At 42.2% G+C, this 19,475-nt stretch overlaps 1 protein-coding gene across 2 annotated transcripts in view; it reads right to left on the bottom strand.

The window, feature by feature from the left end:
• Positions 1-1,910: 1,910 nt before the first annotated feature.
• The window catches only part of VPS28 (VPS28 subunit of ESCRT-I), an 870,107-nt gene continuing 852,542 nt past the window's right edge, over positions 1,911-19,475 (bottom strand). For both annotated transcript variants that reach the window (XM_044067388.1, XM_044067387.1), the window contains exon 10: positions 1,911-2,239. In XM_044067388.1, the coding sequence (XP_043923323.1) occupies positions 2,119-2,239 (121 nt within the window). In that variant the 3' untranslated portion in view covers positions 1,911-2,118. The remainder of the gene's footprint in view (positions 2,240-19,475) is intronic.

Genomic DNA, 19,475 nt, shown 5'->3' on the forward strand with positions numbered 1-19,475 from the left:
AAGGAGGTTGACACCAACATGGAGTGGTAGAGTCTTGTCAGAGATGACAACAACAGTACTGAGTGGCTTTGATGCTGAAGGCTCAAATGCCGAAGTGGTTGACAGAGAACGGGGGGGATAGCACTGTCATCGAGGACTTGAAAACTAGTGGTCTTCACTGTCAAAAGACTCACCATCAAGGCTGCCAGAAGAGATGAGAATATCAGTATTAAAAGAAAGGACCCTATCAACACACTGTATCCCCTTAGTAAAAGATTGAAAGTTAAGAGCCAAAATCTACAGTAATGATGTTGGGTTTGAAAAATCCAGTGCCAAAGCAGGGCCCGGGGAAGGAACAGTAAAAGGTCTGAGCAAGGATCCTTCTCCAGCCACCATGGAGACAGAAGGGGAAGAGAGGATACCCATGCTAATATTTGACTGGACTACTGCCTTCATCATCCTGTCTCAATCCAAATAAAGAGGAGAGTTATGGATAGACCTGGCCAAATGCACTGTCCACTAGTGAGAGCATGCAAGATGCTCTACTGCTGTCGGGATTCCAGAATGCTGCATCTGCACTGAAGATGTAGTCATAGGAAGAGCTAAATAAACATCTTGATTCTAAACACCAGAAAGTTCTCTCTTTATTATGAGAATACTCAATTCTCTTTTGGCTGCAGATTTTTGCAGGAAAGTAAATTCTAACTGAGAAACCCCCAAGGTGGAAGACTGGCATCAAAGCATTGAAACTGAGTGGACCTGTTGTGGGGAGGTTCCTTCCTCTGGGACTTAGTGGGAGGGTAGTACCTATCTACATCCCAAATACCCCAATCCTTCTCAGCTTTCCTTTTTTCTAGGTTTAGCTTCAGTAGGGAGAAGCCCTTTTAGAAAACATTTATTATGTTTTTCTTGCATGCTCACAAGTCAAAATTGTGACAATTTTCACACTCTATGTCCAAATGTTCCACCCCAGGCACATAACACAAAATTTGGGTGAATTTTATTGTCAGACTTACCACATTTTTTTTAATCCTGAGGCCTCTTCCTTATCTCTGTTTTCTCACTAGACAACCACTTAACATTCAACCAAAAATTGCAATGGCTTGTTTAGGCCAGAGTGGAAATGAGATGCCTACCTAGTACTGCACAACTGCAAAATATTAACTTCATAACCCTCTTATAAATATAATAACTATAAGGAAATATAATTGACAGTACTTATCTTAGGTTAAAGACCAAAACACTGACAGTCATGACCTTGAGAGTAGCTTGGAAATAATACATGACCTACTGCATATAATATCTAGAGAGTGGGGGAAAGGTGGGGCATTATGAAGTGCGGGTAAGCATCTGACCTTAGTATAGCTTCATAGGTGTTGAGACGACTGCTGCCTGTGGGCTACAAGTTCTGAAGTTGAAGTAGACAGACTGGATTACATAGAATTTTATGGTTTACCTCTGTACTTTTCTGAATTACTGTGATGTAACTTTGTTGTGTTCTCTTTACAAGTTCTTGGCAACAAACCTACAAGTCCAACACTGTACATTAAAATATATGGCACATATAATATGGTGTATAGTACCCCATTAATTAGAAGGGTGGTTGAAAAACAGCAAATGTGGCTTAATAAAAACAAAAGAGCAGCTTCAAAAATTCTAAGCTCCAAAAGGTATTTAGGTTTACATACAGAATATATCATCCAAGCTTTCTCTCAAGTGCTGACAACAATGAAAACTACAAAAAATGTTCAGTGAACAGAGCATTTCCAGTAAACAGGCAATGGGAAACAATTTCAGTATGAAAAGTCCTGTCCATGGAAGCATCCATTGGGCAGATCACCACTATGTTACAAGAAAAAAAATCCATGACAAATTACTAGGAAAAAAGTTCAGCTGAGCTCCACGTTATAGCAGGATCTCACCTCAGGAAATAACTCAGGATATATTTTTATTTTATTTCAAAGGCTTAAACAGCAAAGTCCATTATTGCACTTCTGCTTATGTTTTTTTTTTAAATACAATTCAGAATGTTTCTTATGAGATGAATAGAGAAATACAGTCTTCAAAAGATAGACAGAGAGAGTGAGACTCAGAAACTGTTTTCATTGTTTGCTGACATCATCTGTCTGTGCCACAGGTCTATGAAGAGTGCAGGAAACGGTTAAAAGCATTGTATGCAGATTCAAGGTCAAAGAGCATTTGTCGAACCTGAGAGTCATCCAACTCATCTGCAGCAGACATGTTACCCAGAGTCTGTAACCTAAAAGAAATAAAACAATCATCATCAGCTGGCAAATCTTTCTTATATTAAAAGCACAATGTATCAGTACTGGTAATCTAGATCATTAGTTAATCTTTTTTTACTGGTATCTAGCTTTACTAAAACTTGTCAATTGAAGCAGTCTACTTTAGAAACTGCTGTTACTATTTAAGTTTTGAGAAGTGATAGTACCAGTCCTGACTAACACATGTCTGATGCCGGGATATGATGCATGTAATGGCTCCACATTCCATTAGCTATTTCCCATTCTTAACTCTTCCAACAAATACCTGACTACACATTACCTTCAGATGCATGGGTAGATATCAGAGGTGAGCATAATATGACAAGACCCACCAAGGTGCCAATATTCCAGAGAGGCAAAAAGATGTAGCTGGGTGGGAAATTTTTTGCATCTTCTAAGACAGTGGTTCTCAACCTTTTCCAATGGCGACCCACCTTTGTCCCAGCAAAGTCCCACTGGGGCAGGCGCCAACGACTTTTTTATATCTATTCTACATTCTACAATCTACATACCTGAAAAACAGGAATTTCAATTGCAAACTTATTGTTTTTGTATCGTGAATTTAATGCTTTTTGTATACATCTGTCATTCTGTCTGTCTGACATACAGCTGCTGATAAATTCTGACAAAACGCTCGCCTAAGCCGGTCTAATGCAAGTATACAAAGACTCAAAAAGCTAAACGTTGCATTGTAATAGTAAAGTAAGACTGTTATTAAACATATGACAACCAGTACAGAAACTAAAAGTCTCTAAATTTAACTAAAAAATTATGTCGAATACGTTTGTTCAGCAGTTGCACTGTTTCACGCCTAGTGTGACGGTTGGGACTGCATTCTGCTGACGAGTAAACTGATTCGGGGGCTAATGGTTGTCAGACACAGTCTCAAATCATCGGAAACACGGAGCTTATTCCTGTACTTAGTCTTCATGGCAGTCATCGCAGAGAACCCTGTTTCGCACAAATATGTTGTTGCAAAGGGCAATAGGAACGACATCGCTTCCTGTGAAATAAGTGGATATTCATTGCCCACATGTAGCCAAAAGTCTGACAATTTCAATTTGTCAAATTTAGTCTTCAGAGTGGTGTCACAAGACAGTTCTATTAGCTGTGACTCCATTTCTGCTGCCAATGACAGTGAGGTCACATCTGTTTCAAACGGATTTCTAACCCATTTGAAGTTCTCTGTTGGCAGTGCTGGAAAATATTGCAGGAATTTTTTGCGCAATAAATCCAAATGACCGACTACGACAGTTTGTATTGCTGCCTGTATCACATCCGTTTCATGCTCAACATTCATTAAATGCTCTGACAAGAACGAAAATGCATCCATGCGTCCCTGTGCAACACGAATGCGCCAGTGCTCCAACTTCTGTATAAAAGCATTAATTTTGTCAGCATGTCTAAAGATATCATTGGCACGTCCTTGCAATGCCAGATTCAAGTCGTTGAGTGCGCCAAATACGTCAACGAGATAAGCCAACTTTGCCAGCCATTCTGTGTCAACCAAATGAGCAGCCAGTGGAGAGTTCTTGCTGGACAGAAACTGAAACACTTCATACAATCTCTGAAGAATTCTTCCTCTTGATAACCAACGCACCTCTGTGTGAAGGAGCAGGTGAACATGTTCTGACCCCATTTCTGAACACAGTACTTCAAACAGGCGTGTATTCAAAGCACTAGCTTTGATGAAATTCACCATTTTCACTCCACTGGCAAGAACGTTGTGCAGGTCTTCGCCAATTCCTTGGCTGCCAAAGCCTCTCGGTGTATGAAACAGTGATAATGACACAGCTTTTGGAGCCATGTGTTTTACTCGTTGAACCAAACCTGATTTCTTCCTGTCATGGCAGCTGCTCCATCTGTTGTAATTCCAATGCAGTTATCCCAATTCAAACCATTTTCTGTAATGAACTTGTCCAGTACTTTAAAAATTTCTTCGGATGTCGTCGAGTTGATAGTTCATTGCAAAACATGAACTGCTCGTCAACACATGCTTCAGCCACGCTTACAAAACGAACATAAACCATGAGCATTGCACAGTTGGCAACATCTGTTGATTCGGCCCAACTGTATTGCAAAGATTTTACTGGTTTTCAGCATTTTAACAAGTTGCTCATTGACATCAGCTGACATGTCTGCAATGCGCCTGCTAATAGTGTCATTAGACAGAGGAATGAGGCGAACTGTTTGGCCATTTTCTCCTAAAATGGCCTGCACCATATCGAAGGCAGACGGAAGAATTAATTCTTCAGCAATAGTGCGGCTTTTGGCCTTTGCAATGCGTAATTCCACTTTATAAGACGCTGTAACGGCCGTATTAATGGTTGCACATTTTATAAATCGACTCTTCTGTTTCTGCAATTCATCGCTGCTGAAAAAATTCAATGGGTTTACCTTTAGTTTCCAAGTGTTTGGTGTTCTGATGCCTGATTAATTTGGACGGCTTCATGCTAGCACTGGCCAAAACTTCTGAACATATAACGCATTGTGGCTGTTGAAGCTCATCCGATCCAGTTGCAATGAATCCAAATTTCAGGTATGCCTCATCATATCTTCGCTTAGGATCTTTTTTCTTAGGAGCGAAGGTTTCGGGCATACATACTGCGTCTTCTTCAGCTTCATTTTCATCAGCAGCTGCACTTTCAGAAGGCCGTTTTAATTTCAAATATTTTTCCATCGTTATTCAACAGTGTATCGACTTCTAATGACTTCTAATGACGTATGCACACTAGCTAGCACGCACAACAAACAACCCGCACAAAATTATGTCAAAGCAGTAGCCGTAACATCATCAGCCCTTAAAAACCACTGTAGAAACGTTCCAAAACACGATAAACACACTAACAAACCAGGCAATAATCAAGATGAACTTCCAAAATACTCACTCTCCAGTTTGAATTTAAGCGCTTTCATTCACTTTTATTAACGTGAACTTCCTCAGAAAGTGAATGAAAGCGCTTAAATTCAAACTGGAGAGTGAGAATTTTTCTTTTGGAAGTTTTGTCAGCTTATTCGTAACTGTGTGTATATACCGATCAACAATACACTACTAAAGTTGCCGACACACAAATAATGTTGCCATTGCATCCTCACAATTAGAAACACCTCAGGAATGCCATGTTTGACTTATTCAAAAATATACTCTTTACAATTACAATAAAAAATATGGTACTGTACACAGCTCAGAGTTCCTTTATCTCTATCTATTTTGAGCCAGCCTCAAAATTCAGGGATGTTTACATTAGTAATGCAAGTAAGAGAGCAGATGTTAAGCAAGCTGGCCTCCAAGCAATGGTATGAAAAAAAAAATCTGTGTTTACCATACCCATAACTGTGATTTTGACAATGCTATTATATATTCTGGAATTTGGAAAAAGATGAAGTAGGAAGCCATATATTCCTTTGTCAGTCAAACCGAATCCAAAGTTCATCGTCTTCGTCTTCTTCAGCTTCATTTCGTCGCTGGATCTTGCACACGGTGACTGTTCGGCAGCTGCACTTTCAGAAGGCCATTTTAATTTCAAATATTTTTCCACACTAGCTAGCCGCGCACGTGTCACGCACGCACAACAAACAATTACGTCAAAGCAGTAGCCGGACAAAAATAGCCCACCAGAATACTTCATCAATTTTTCACAACTTTTTGTGGGAGCATCCGCGACCCACCTGTGACGGCTACGCGACCCACTTGTGGGTCGCGACCCACAGGTTGAGAACCAGTATTCTAAGACACATATTTGAAAATCCATGGGAACACCTTGCATACCTTTTCCTTCTCTTGCAGCAGATCCACAACTCGGTCACAAATAGCAAACAATGACTCGCAGAGAGGCGGGAAAAGTGTCAAATTAGAAGGTTTCACTCCTCGAGGAAAGAGCTTGTATTACCATCCATATCAAAGGAAGCCAATCCTCTACAAATCATATCAAATACATTGTAACATGGAGCCAAACCGCACACTGTACCCACTACAGAAACAGCCATGGCCATGGTACAAAAGCTTACCAGGTGCACAAAAATAATGCACTTCATGATTATGTTTGATAGCACTTGGGATCCAATGCTCATCTTTTTCCTTTTACAAAGGCTACATAAAGCTGTGAATCTTTTCAACACAATACCTAAGCTGCTTATGGACATCCTGGCAGCAAAGCAGACTCTCACCTTTACTTTCTAGAATGGGATAAGTACAGGTAAATGAATAATCTGATTTAGATCAGCACAACTAAATAATTACTTTTTTACTCTTTCTTTACTTAAAGAAAGAAATGAAAGCTTCCACCAAGGATACAGACTGAGAGCTGAAAATTGTTTTTACACAAATAATAGTGACAAGAAAATTACTTTTCCAGGATATCCAGTTCATGTCACATATGACTGTGGGCTCAAATAGTGGCAAAGTAGATTTTCAGTCATAGAATTAAGGCTTTAAGCCTGGGAGAGAGAAGGACAAGATACAGAGCAGGAAGCTCAAACTGAAAAACTCTTCACAGAAATAGCTTTATTAGTTCTAGAAGTAACATGCACTGTGATGAAATACATAGCATGAAAATATTTCAATTAAGCTAGCCTCAAATGAAAAATACATCCATTTAACTATGTAGGTTTTATGTGCAGAAGGATTTAAATTACTTATAAAACACCTACAACATAATTAGGGACCTGAACAATTTCAATTACTACTAGAGACCTATTAGCTATGTAAGAAAATACAGAGAAACAGGGATGAAGAATCCTCTCCATGTTCACTGGTCTTTTAGAAGTTGATAAATCAGAGTGGGTATGATGACAACATTGACAAAAATATAGGTTCAATATGGACTGAGCCATAGGAATGTATGGAGTATCATTATTTATCTGATTATTTATTAATGTTTCTTAACTGGGATAATGGACTGATTCACATGAACACATTTCAGCCACAGCCTATGATACATAAAAACAAATTAATAGATCATGGTAATACAGGTGCATTGCCAGCAATGCAGTTGTGGATGTTTCTTAACTTTCAGTCTGTGACTAAGGGTAAGGGGAGATGGTGTGTTGTTGTTGAGTCTTCGACATTAGGCAGAAAAGGAGAAGATCTGATCATTCTTTTACACTTATCAGCTGGCATGTTTGAGGGTGATACTGTGATGTTGTGACTGACATGATAATTGGATGGAATTGCAGATGTGGTTAGAAAGGGCTTTAGAGATTTTTATTGGATGTGAAGACAAAAAGTGGTAGGCGATAGTCTAATTGGGGTAGTAGAATATTTTTGTCATTGGTTGTACAGCCTTCAAGATTGAGCAATTATGGCATTTTGTTGCAAGTGTAAATGACTTAATTAATTTTAGATTCAATGCTGTTGATGTTCAGGGACATACCTAGATTAGGGATGAATGTCAGATCCAAGTGTTCAAAGAAGTGAATGTGTTCAATGTCTTGGTTGCTCTTGCTGCATGTAATAGGTTTTTGAGAGAAACAGAAGTCTATGTGGTGTACCACAGGACATGAGTATTAAGGGTTAACTGTTTTTCAAATACCAAATGACAAAAACAACAGCAGTGGGTTCAGGTACAAAAGCCGACTCACAGTTTATCCAAGAATTTATTCAATAAAACACACAAAAGGTGTAGTCACATAAAAATCCAAAAGGTATAAACAGTATTCCAAGTGCTTTTGTCTCTTGATTCACCAGAGATAAAAGATTTTGTACCTGAACCCACTGCTGCTGTTTTTATAATTTGGAGTTTGTGTGGCCTACTACATTTTTTACCATTTTTTTCAAATAACCAAGGACTGAAGTTGTTTCAGAATGGGCTGAAGTTTTGTCCAATGGTTGTATGGCAAGGGACAGAGGTAAACAAGACAAAGTCATAAGCTTAAAGGATTAGGCTAGACAGCCTAAGGTCAAGTGAAACAGATTTGATAAAAATGCTGATTAGCATGGGGGCAAGAACTGAACCTTTTGGAGTACCAGTTATAATTTGTTTTTCTAGATATGTTATTATGTGTCACAATAAAAGCTTGTTCTTCAGTTAACTTGAAACCATTCAGTTGTAGAGGAACCAAAGCAAAGTGCAAGTGAGTTGGGTATAAGTTTATGGGTCTCACAGTCAAAGCCTTTAGTGATTCAAGAAATAGGGCTGCAGTGAGGTGGACCTTCCCAAAAATCGTCAGTAGTACAGAGTGGTGTATACAAGGCAGTTTGGTGCTTCTACTAAAAAATCTGTCATCTGATTGAAAATTGCTTTTTCCAGTAACTTTCTGAGATTTAGTAAGAGTGAAATAAGTCAAATGTTTGGTTGGTAGGGCTAAGATGGACAGGAATGACAACGATAGTTTTCCACACATCAAAGAACCTGTTTTGTTCAAGGATGAGGTTAAATAGATGGTACAGCTGAAAATGACTCTTCAAGGGATTGGGGATAGAGTCTGTCTTTACCAGGTGAGTCATGGTTGAGCAATTACTAGAGTAAGTTACTAGTTTATACATTCATACTTTAGTACTAGGCTAACTACTCTTGTGGGCCATGTTAAGCCTAGCCAAATATACAATTTGAGAATCAAACCCAGCACCTTATGTTTGCAAGGTAAACACTTAATCTTTATGCCATCTCTCAACCCCTCCTTTTTTTTAAGGACATCATATATTTCTGAAGGAGAAGGAGGGGAATGTATGGTTTAAGGGGAAGGGAAAGGGGTTAACAGCAAGTTACTAGTTTCTTTTAGGACATCATATATTTCTGACGGAGAAGGAGGGGATGTTAGTTTAAGGGGGAGGGAAGGGGGTTAATAGCTTTTAGGATACAGGGGTCTTACAGAGTGCTTTAGCAAATACTTCTGGGGAGGTGGATAGAGAAGGGTTGCTTGGTTTAGATCAAACGGTAATTTAGTTAATCTAATTCCAAAATTGCCTAGGGTTAGAACATGTAGTATAGTCTGTTGTGGAGATAAGTCACTTTATGTCACATGATGGCTGTTTTTGGCTTGGCTTCACAAAGTGTTAAATACATAGATTGTGCAGCTATAAACTGTGTATTTCCAAATTTCTCATGAGTGATTTTCATTCTTGTGTAGGCTGCAAAGCTCTAGGGATATCCACAGTAAGTGAGAAGATTTACACAGAAGTTCAGTGGACAGAATCTGTTCTGAATGTCTGTGAAGACACTGGTTAGGAAGGAGGCTGATTTGTTTATGTATTACTTGATAAAATAAGGTTCAATTAAATGGGGCTTATAGCATTATTAACACTTTGTGAGATGTTAGGTAATTGAAAGACCATCTAATATAAGACAGCAGGCAGTTTGGGCTTCCTTAGAGAGATGTCAAATTTAATGGCACTGTGATCACTGACATTTGAAGGAATGACAGAGACAGTAGACTTTTATTTTATTTATTTTAAGTCCACAGGACTGGACCACTGGCTCCCCTTCCTGAAACTAAATGATCCATCTATTTCTCCATCAAGCAGAGTGTCCACGTGCCCATTTTGTTCCCAGGTGGAGGCAAGAATCAGGTTTTAGGAAGTGGTATTGCCTCCCCCTAAGCAGTTTGTGTACTCCACTATAGCTACCCTCGGGAGTTGCATGGATACTATCTCCCAGCTAAGCGGCTCACCTCTATGCAGCATGGACATATCATGCTCTTTGCTTTGTATGATATACCAACACACAATGTAATTCTGATGCTTGGCTAAAGATGTCTAAGAACATATGACTACTGGTGGATCTACTGAGTCTGGTCATTTCAGACATTATCTGGCCAAGGCTAAGGTCAAAAAGCCAAACAGTTTCAGAACAAAGCTTAAGTTCATAAAACCAAGACTGGATGTAGTATGAAACAAACCAAGCAATGCTAATAATGAACACTTGTAATTATTAATCAAAGCTTTCAGGTCAAACAAACCCTTCATCAGTGTATAAAATACTAACACATACTAACCATTTTTATATACTATCAAAAATCACGCAGCCATTATTCAATTAAACAATCAATCCTAGTTAAAAACAATAGTTGGAGAAGCACAGAACTCTATTTCAAACACATCTGTTTATACCTTAGTACAGGTTTTAAAGAAACAGTCTGGTTTAAACCCGGTAATACATCAGCACAAAGGCGTATTATCAATTTTTAACTAGGATTGATTGTTTAATTGAATAATTAATGGCTGTGTGATTTTTGATAGTATATAAAAATGGTTAGTATGTGTTAGTATTTTATACACTGATGAAGGGTTTGTTTGACCTGAAATATTTGTTTTATTAAACACTTGTTCAGTATCAGCGTTGCTTGGTTTGTTTCATACTACATCAAGGCTAAGGTCAGACAGGAGGCCATCTAAGCCATATCTAACTGAACCAAGAAAAATTAAGTCCTCTAGAAACAAGATAGTTTATTTCCTTGTGTTAGTGACATGGTATGTCCTAGATCGCTGAAGGATAAGTGGGGAATGGTTGTGGGGTAGTAAACAGAGGCAATATTTAATGCAATACTCCTGGGTAGTTTGAAGTTGAAAAGTATACAGTTAGGACCAAATTAATCTGTTGTGGATGAGGTGACTGACTTGATAGTCTACAAGTATTTGACTAAACGCACACACCCTCTATCTATACTCCTTCCAGGTTTGTAAAAATTAATTATGGAATACTGGGGAAAGTGAGAACGTAAGTTGTAGTATGAGGTTTAAGTCAGATTACACACAGGACACTAAAACCAAAACTGTTTTGAGTGAACCAAAGACATACCTGCAGACATTTACTGCATATTCTTGCATTTAGAATTCTTATACTAAGGCATTTAGGCTGCAGAAAGTGAATGGTCTTAGAGGTTAGCAGACCAGGATTACTATGCATGTCACCAGAAATAAAAAAAATAAAAAAATTAATGTCTGGAAACGGGAGTAGTTCAAGAATTTCCATAGAGTTAACAGACAAGTAAGGTGACATTTCTTTTTGTTGGGGAGGACTGCTAGATGCTAAACAGTGAATATGGGGAGGGGGAGGACTAAAGCTACTGTAAATGAGCATGCAGCAGAGGACTGGTTAAGGGCTGTGCTATAGAGCTTGCAGAGGAAGCTTGTCTAAGTAAACTACAAGTGAGTGCAGCTTCTACTGTAATAGTAAGCAGGATTAGGGTCACATATAGTGCTGTTTGGGAGGAGACATGGATGCTGTAAAAAGAGGTAATGAAGAGATCTGGAGGTATACAGGAATGCAGATGGAATAATGTGATAAATATAAAACTACGGACAGTGATTATTTTCTGGCAGCGAAAAAGAGTTAAGTTTGTCAGCTGAAAGGAAGCTGATGCAGTAAAATAAAAGACAATATGAGTCAGATGAGGAATGACAATAGGTGGACAATGAGTTAAGGGGCATTCAGTGCATGGGAGCAAACAGCCGCAGGACAGGGCTACATTAAGGGTCAGATAAATCCTGAACACCATAGAGGAAAAAGAGTAAACACAAGCAAGCTAAAAAAAAAAAATCAAGAAAAAAATCAAATGAAGAACAGCTGAAAGGAGGCTCAAAGTTGTAGGGTGGAAGTACAATACGAAGTAATGCTGGGCACAGAATTGGCAGAACATAAAATGACACAATCAGGATATGGGACAACAGTGCTGAGTTAGTAGCATTTCCTTCCCAAAGACTTCTGTTCATAACTCCCAACTGTACCGAATTACTCATCTTTTAACGGTTTTGGGGTCCAAATAATAGGGTGCCACAATTCCCAAGCGGCACTCCTCCATTTCTGATTTTTTTTTATTTTTTCGCACTTTGTGAACTAACGTCATCATGTGCGCGATGATGTCAGCTCCGACAGGGTTACCAGCCTGTCAGAATTGAGCTCAAGGAGCTTGCATTTCCGGCTGGTTCAAAGGATTTAGTGGTCAACTTGAGTAATGGAATGGAACGGAAAGGATTTAGAAGGCTTCAGAAAGGATTTTATATGCATGAACGAAAGGGCTGGCTGTGCAATGCAAGCGAAGCAAACGAAGTAAGGAAACCTTTATTATGTTCAGAAAGGGTGTGTGTCTGTGTGAAAATGCCCCCATTTTAATATACCTGGTAGCTAGAGGTACTCAGACTCAAACCCTGTACCTTGGGTACAAGATAAAAAGAGCCTAAATTCCCTAGTCACGACCACTTGTAAATTTTGCCTCATATTTTTTATCTGTTCCTCATAAAATCTGTGGTTTTCAGAATCTTTGTGGCAAATCACTGCAGGATTTAATTCATTAAATAATGACAGACATTTGAATTTCAGACTTCATATTATTCAGAAAATAAATGGTAACACAAAACCTTTTATTCTAGCAATTTTCTAAGTTTATAAGATCAGTATTTGAAATTTGTCCCTATTTTGGGTCTGTATTCCCCTATTATTGGCTTTGTCCATGTTTTTTGTAATAAGAGTTGAGAGCTATGGTGAGAAGTGAGAACTGAATTTGTATTCCCCCATTACTGGCTTTGTCCAGGTTTTTTGTGCTAAGAGGTTGAGACCTATGGTGAGAAGTGAAAACTGAATTCACTAAATGATAGCCATTTAAGTTTCAGTCTTCCTATCTTTCGGAAACAGCTAATTTGGCACAGTGGTATGTTGCTCTGACTGTAGTGCACATGGTCCTGGGTTCAAGACTTGTCAGTGAAATGCATGGTGGCAACACATTTTATTCTAGCAACTTTCCAAAATTATACAAGCAACGTTTAAAATGTGTCCCTGGTTTTTGCCCTTTTGCCCCCCCCCCCGTAAAAAAAAACTGAAATTGAAAAATAAGTGCGAGAAGCTGTGCAAGATGCCTATGGCTTATACTATTTTTTATTTTTATTTTATTTTTTATTTTACATTTGTTGACCGGGCTTACGAACGATTTATCAAGGGGGTCAGAAATAAACTTATTAGGCCTCCTAGGGACAGGCTCCATAGTATCAGGAGACTCCCACGCCCTTTGTGCGACCAGCTGCATCAGCTCATCGAAGGGCAGAGACACCCAAGAGGTGGAGGGCTGAGACCCAAAAGCCTTCAGGAGAACCGACTCATCCTCAGTAGGGCTTTTGGACTGCCAGTCACCCCTCTGCCTAAGGATTTCAAGTATCTCAGCGAATGAAATATCTTCAGAGGGAGACTCTGGGGACCCTTCTGACTCATCTAAGTCAGTATCTGATGTCAGAGATTCCTGAGGAGAGTCTAAATGTTTCCTCTTACACAATCTCTTCCTGAGAATCTCATCAGTGGGAGTTTCTGGTGAGGTCACAGAAGAGCAAGGGTCACCCAATGGGGCTTCCTGAGGCTCTGGGTCTCTACGCTTAGTCAGGATGTGTGAAGCAGAAGCAGACACAGGCATTTTAGGGGAGGAGGAAGCCAGACCTGAGGTTGAGGATGTCTTAGGAGACATGACTCTCCTCATGGCATCAAAAGCACCTCTGCTCCAATGCGAGGGAACCGATGGATCCGAAGAACCCGTCAACACCCCCGGCACCGGGACAGTGGGCTCCGAACCAGATGTAGGAGCCAAGCTCATCCGAGCCGAAGCCCCGAGAGGCAGAGTCAGAACCGACAAGTCAGTCCGACTATCCTCCCCGGACCTGAACAGAGTGTATCGGCTCCTAGAGTCCTCGACTGGCACTGAGGATGTCAGAGTGCACGGAGCCGAAGACACTGGAGCAGGCGTCGACTTCATGGGTTCCACTATCAACAGGTCTGACTCCTCCGGCTCCAAAGGATCAGCATGGCTCGGAGGAGGAATAGTTTGAGCTGGTGCAAGGGTCTTCGGCTCCAAAGCCATCTGGGTCAAAGCCGATAAAATTTTTGCCAAGGCCGGTGCCGATAACAGCTTCTGCACCACACGATCCACATCCAGATCTGAAAGGCTGATGGAGGACCGAGAAGAGCGCACCGAAGGTGGTACCGACTGTAGTAATGGACTCTTAGGTGCTTCGGATAACGGTTCCAAGACTTTGGACCGGCTTCGAAAGGTAATGACTGTCGGTTCCAAAGGCAGTGGAGCCCCAAAGTCGAAGATTTCTTTGATTTTTTTGAGTCTGAAGTCTTAGAAGACTTTGAGGACTTGCTGGATCCATCTTGGTCACTCAAAGCTTCTTGAAAATAGAAGTTATGTTCTTACCATAACGTTCCATGTTAGTTGTCTTCTTCTCGCCTTCTTTCTTGCTGGATGGGTTCGGAGCCGACCTCGGCTCCGACTCGGCCACTCTAAAAGCTCGAAAGTTGGTTCCACCGGCTCGAGGCTCCCCTTATATCCCACAATGCTAGGCGGTATTACCTCAGATCTCGTTTGTAAGCTAGGCCCAGCCAATAATAAATCCAGAACTACTGGAAATGGGAAAACCCACCTCTATAAAGGGAAAGGAAGAAGGTGACCTGAAACCTGATGAGGGAATATATGCATAGTATAGCATATACATATATATATAATAGAGGTGGTAGAAAGAGAGGTCACAAACAAACTCCTCTAGGTCTGTCCAGGCTAGGGGGAAGGAGGGTGGGATGCAAGAAAGAAGAAGACAACTAACATGGAATGTTATGGTAAGAACATAACTTCTATATGTTAAGTTGTCTATCTCGCCTTCATTCTTGCTGGATGGGACCACGTCCCTAGCACCTTGACCCGGGTGGCCTATCGGAACAGACTCTTGAGTACAGTGGAACCAAAATTAGCTCTATGTCTAGAAGCTAAATCCAACTTATAATGAGAAATGAAAGTGTGAGGAGTAGCCCATGTAGCTGCTGCACAAATGGTATCAATAGGCAGCCTGTCTTGGAAAGCTATAGAGGTAGCCAAAGCTCTAGTGGAATGAGCCTTAGGTTTGTCAGGCAACTTTTTGTGTCTAATTTCATATACAAAGGAAATCAGGGATGTTAGCCATCTGGAGAGTGATACCTTCGAAACTGCAAGGCCCTTTCTGCTTTCTGCATAAGAGACAAACAACTGGTCAGTTTTTCTGATCTGTTTGGTCCTGTCCAAATAATACCTTAATTGACGATGAACATCTAGCCAATGCAATTTTTGTTCAGACCTGTTAGAAAAGTTAGGAAAAAACACAGGAAGGTCTAGGTTTTGATTTAGATTTGCCGCAGAGGCTACTTTAGGTAAAAAGGATGGATTGGTCCGTAAGGATACCCTATCCTTATGAAACAACAGATACGGTGGTCGACTGCTGAGTGCATGAAGCTCTGAAACCCTTCTAGCTGAAGTAATGGCGATCAGAAAGAGAGTCTTCCAGGATAGCAATTTCATTGAACAGGAAGCTGCAGGTTCAAAAGGAGGAAGAATCAAAGATGTGAGAACTAAATTAAGGTCCCAAGAAGGAGGAGGAGTTCTTATAGGAGGTTTAAGAAGAAAAACTCCCTTCAAGAAAGCTTTGCAAAGCTTGTGAGACATGATGGCAGAATCTGAGATGCCCACATGAAAGTTAGATATAGCTGCCAATTGAACTTTAAGGGTAGAAGGAGATGAACCTGCATGGAAAAGTTCAGCTAGAAAATCAAGGACTGTTTGGATGGGAGCAGTGAAAGGATCTATGTCCCTTCCTTGAGCCGAATAGGCGAAACGTTTCCACTTACTCAGATAAATCTTCCGAGTGGAAGATTTATGGGAAGCTATCAAAATATCTCGAACAGAGTGAGATATTTGAGGAAGCCTGGCTAAGGTTGGAACTGGGGGAACCAAGCAGTGAGGTTCAGAGAGGGGAGGGAGCGATGTAACTGACCCGATTGATGGATCAAAAGATCTGGAACTAGGTCCAGATGCCAAGGTTGCTCCAACAGAAATTGATGTAGGAAGGGGAACCAAACCTGTCGAGGCCAGTAAGGAGCAATGAGGATCAATGAGGCCTTCTGAGTGATAGCTTTCTGTATCACTTGAGAGATTAGTGGGAAGGGAGGGAATGCATACAGAAGTCCCCGGGGCCAAACTTGGACTAGAGCGTCTCTGCTGGACTGGCCTGGTAACGGGAAGAGGGTGAAATAATCTTTGCACTTGCTGTTTTGGGGAGTAGCAAAAAGGTCGCAGCAAGGCTGACCCCACTTGAGAAAAATTTTCTCCAAGATAGAATCTTTCAGAGACCACTCGTGAGGCATGAGGATAGCTCTGCTCAACTTGTCCGATAAGATTGGACTTCCGGGATGTGCGTTGCTATCAGAAAACGCTGAGAAGAAATCGCCCATTGCCACAGTCTGAGTGCTTCTCGACATAGGGGGTAGGACCTGGTTCCACCTTGCTTGTTGATATACCACACTACAGACATGTTGTCCGTCTGAATTGCTATCGTTCCCAAGGGAAGAGAGTCTTGAAGGGCTTGCAACGCTAAAAGCACTGCTCTCATCTCTAGAACATTTATATGTAAGTGGCGTTCGTCTGGTTGCCATATGCCCTGGACTGTTCTGCCCTGATAATGCCCCCCCCCCACCCGATCAGGGAGGCGTCCGTTGTCAGAGTGGCAACCGGAGGGGGAGGGACAAAGGGTCTTCCTAGGAAGAGCTGGGGGGAAGAAATCCACCAAAGAAGATGATTCTTGCATGCTTGCGTAATCACAATGGTGTGGGACATCGGAAGTTGTTGGTATGACCATTGTGTGAAGAGCATCCATTGAAGGATTCTCATGTGAAATCTGGCTAATAGAAGTAGAGGGATAGCAGCCGCCATAATCCCCAGGACTTTCAGAACTAATCTGACTTTGACTCTGTTGCTGTGGAAGAGAAGGGAGACCAGTTTGTGTATGTCTGCTATTCTTTGGTCTGTGAGTCTCGCAGACATGTTGACTGTGTCTAGATGTGCGCCTATGAAGGTAATAGCACGACAAGGCGACAAAACAGACATTTCGCAATTTATTGAGATACCTAACTTTTGAAAAATGCGAAAGGTGTAGTCTCTGGCAAGTAGAAGAAGATGCTTGGTAGGAGCTGTGAGGAGCCAGTCGTCTAAATATGGAAACACCAGGAATCCTTGACGTCTCAGGTGAGAAGCTACCACTGCCATGCATTTGGTAAACACCGGGGCAGTGGTGAGTCCAAAGGGCAGGGCTCTGAATTGAAAGTGACTGGTTCCCAGCCTGAAGTGGAGGAATCTCCTGGAGCGTCTGTTCATTTTATATGATAGTACGCATCCTGGAGGTCTATAGAGCACATCCAGTTTTCCTTTCCCAATAGGGGTAGGATGGATTGTAGCGTGACCATCCGAAATCTTGTTTTCTTGACAGACTTGTTCAAGATACTGAGATCCAAAATGGGTCTCCAGTCCCCTGTTTTCTTTGGAACCAAAAAGAACTTGGAGTAGATTCCGGATCCTTGCTGGTCTGCTGGCACTGGCTGAATGGCTCTTTTGCAAGCAACTTTGATATTTCCAACGCTGCTTGATCCCTTTGAGCGGTGGAACATCTGGAAGGGATTTTTTGATTGATTTGGAATGAAAGAATGGAATGGAATAGCCTTCGAAATGATGGACTGTACCCACTTGTCTTGAGTTAGGGATTGCCAGGCTTCTGGGTACAGTGACAATCTTCCCCGACTGCCTCGAAGGTGGACAGTCGGGCAACACCTCAGGGATGCTGGAAGGGCTTATCGGAAAAGGTTTCTCGATTGCCCTGGTTCTGCGGCCGCCCCCTGCCTCGAGGGCGGCGCTTACCATTATTGTTTCCCCCTCTACCTCTGGAGGGATCGACTCTGTGCGTCAGGCAAAGTCCCTTGAGATTGTTTGCGGAACCACATTTTCCCACGTTTCTGGCCTTTGGGGTAAGGCCTAGAAGGAGTAGAAAAACGGACTCCGACGGCAGAAAGAGTTTTGCCATCCGTCTCGCACCTCGTCAAGGTTTCTTTTACTTGAGGACCAAAGAGGGATGATCCATCAAACGGGGAATTAGTGAAAGACGTTTTAAAGGGGTCCGCAAAATTGCATAGCCGCATCCAGGCATGCCGACGTAAAGCTACACCTGTCCCTGCGGCTCTGCTCGCTCCATCAGCCGCATATGAAAGGAGGCGCATGGAGGCGTTAGCTATAGAATTTAGGGTAGCCAGCTGAGCGTTCATCTTGTCCTGAAAACCCGCAGCTGTAGGATCCTTTAACATCTCACTCGCTTCCTTGATCAAGTCTCTTTGAAGACGAGTGAAATGACAGAGGTAGTTCAGCGAACGCATAGCAAAGGTCGCTGATGAAAACATCTGCTTCCCGTACCTGTCCATAGACCTAGATTCCTTGTTAGGGGGATGGACAGGCACCGAAGGATCAGCTAGCTCCTTCTTAGTGGCGGCAGCTACCACCATAGCATCCACAGAAACTCCCTTAGTCAGAAACTGCTTATCTGCTGGTGCTGTGATAAACTTTGAAGGTCTCCTGGGGTGGGGTCCACAGAGTCAGGAGCCGCCAAGCCTTTTCGCTACCACCTGCATGAGGGGGTCAAGGGGCACCCAGGAGGTGGAAGGGCGAGAGCCAAACGCCTCAAGATACACAGATTCATCCTCCGAAGGGTTAAGGGCTGGCCAATTTCCCCTCTGTTTCAGGATCTCTAGAATGTCTGCAAAGGAGACATCTTCAGAAGGGGAACGGGGAACCCTCGGAATCCTCTAAATCCGTGTCAGAGGTGACAGACTCAGGTGAGTCTATGTGCTTCCTCTTGCACTTCCTCTTCCTAGGGGCTCCTGCCAATTCAGGAGAGGCCTCGGAAGAGGATGAGATCCCCACAGGGGATTCTTGAGGAGCTGGCTCTCTGCGGTCTGGGATGAGGGAGTGAGCAGACATAACCTGAGGCACCGAAGAGGGAGGGACAGACGGAGCCGACTGTGGTGTTGAACCGGGTTCCAACACACTCCGCATGACCTCGAAGGCACCCCTGTCAGGCAGAGCCAAAGGTCCCCGCTCCGAAAAGCTGAAAACCTCCCTTGGCACCGACAGCGATGGCTCCGAGGCCGATGTCGGAGCTGAACTCACCAGCGCCGAAGCGCCGAGAGGGAGAGCGGGGTCGGACAAGGGTCCGATGCCACTCACCCCCTCGGAGCCGACGAAGGAAGCTCGGCGCCGAGATTCTTCCAAGGAAGAAATCGGAGCCAACGACGGAACCGAAGACAATTGTATCGGTTCCGATGCTACCACAGTCTCGGTTCCGAAACGCCCCGGCTCCAAGCTCAAAGGAGTCGGAGGAGGAACATTTTGAGGGATAGGGTGAAGCATCGCCTGATGAGTCGGGCTCTGAAGCATTTGGGCCAGTGCCTC

Source organism: Protopterus annectens, chromosome 3.part1 (assembly GCF_019279795.1).
Source record: "Protopterus annectens isolate FY-2018-M chromosome 3.part1, PAN1.0, whole genome shotgun sequence".
Classification (NCBI taxonomy): domain Eukaryota; kingdom Metazoa; phylum Chordata; order Ceratodontiformes; family Protopteridae; genus Protopterus; species Protopterus annectens.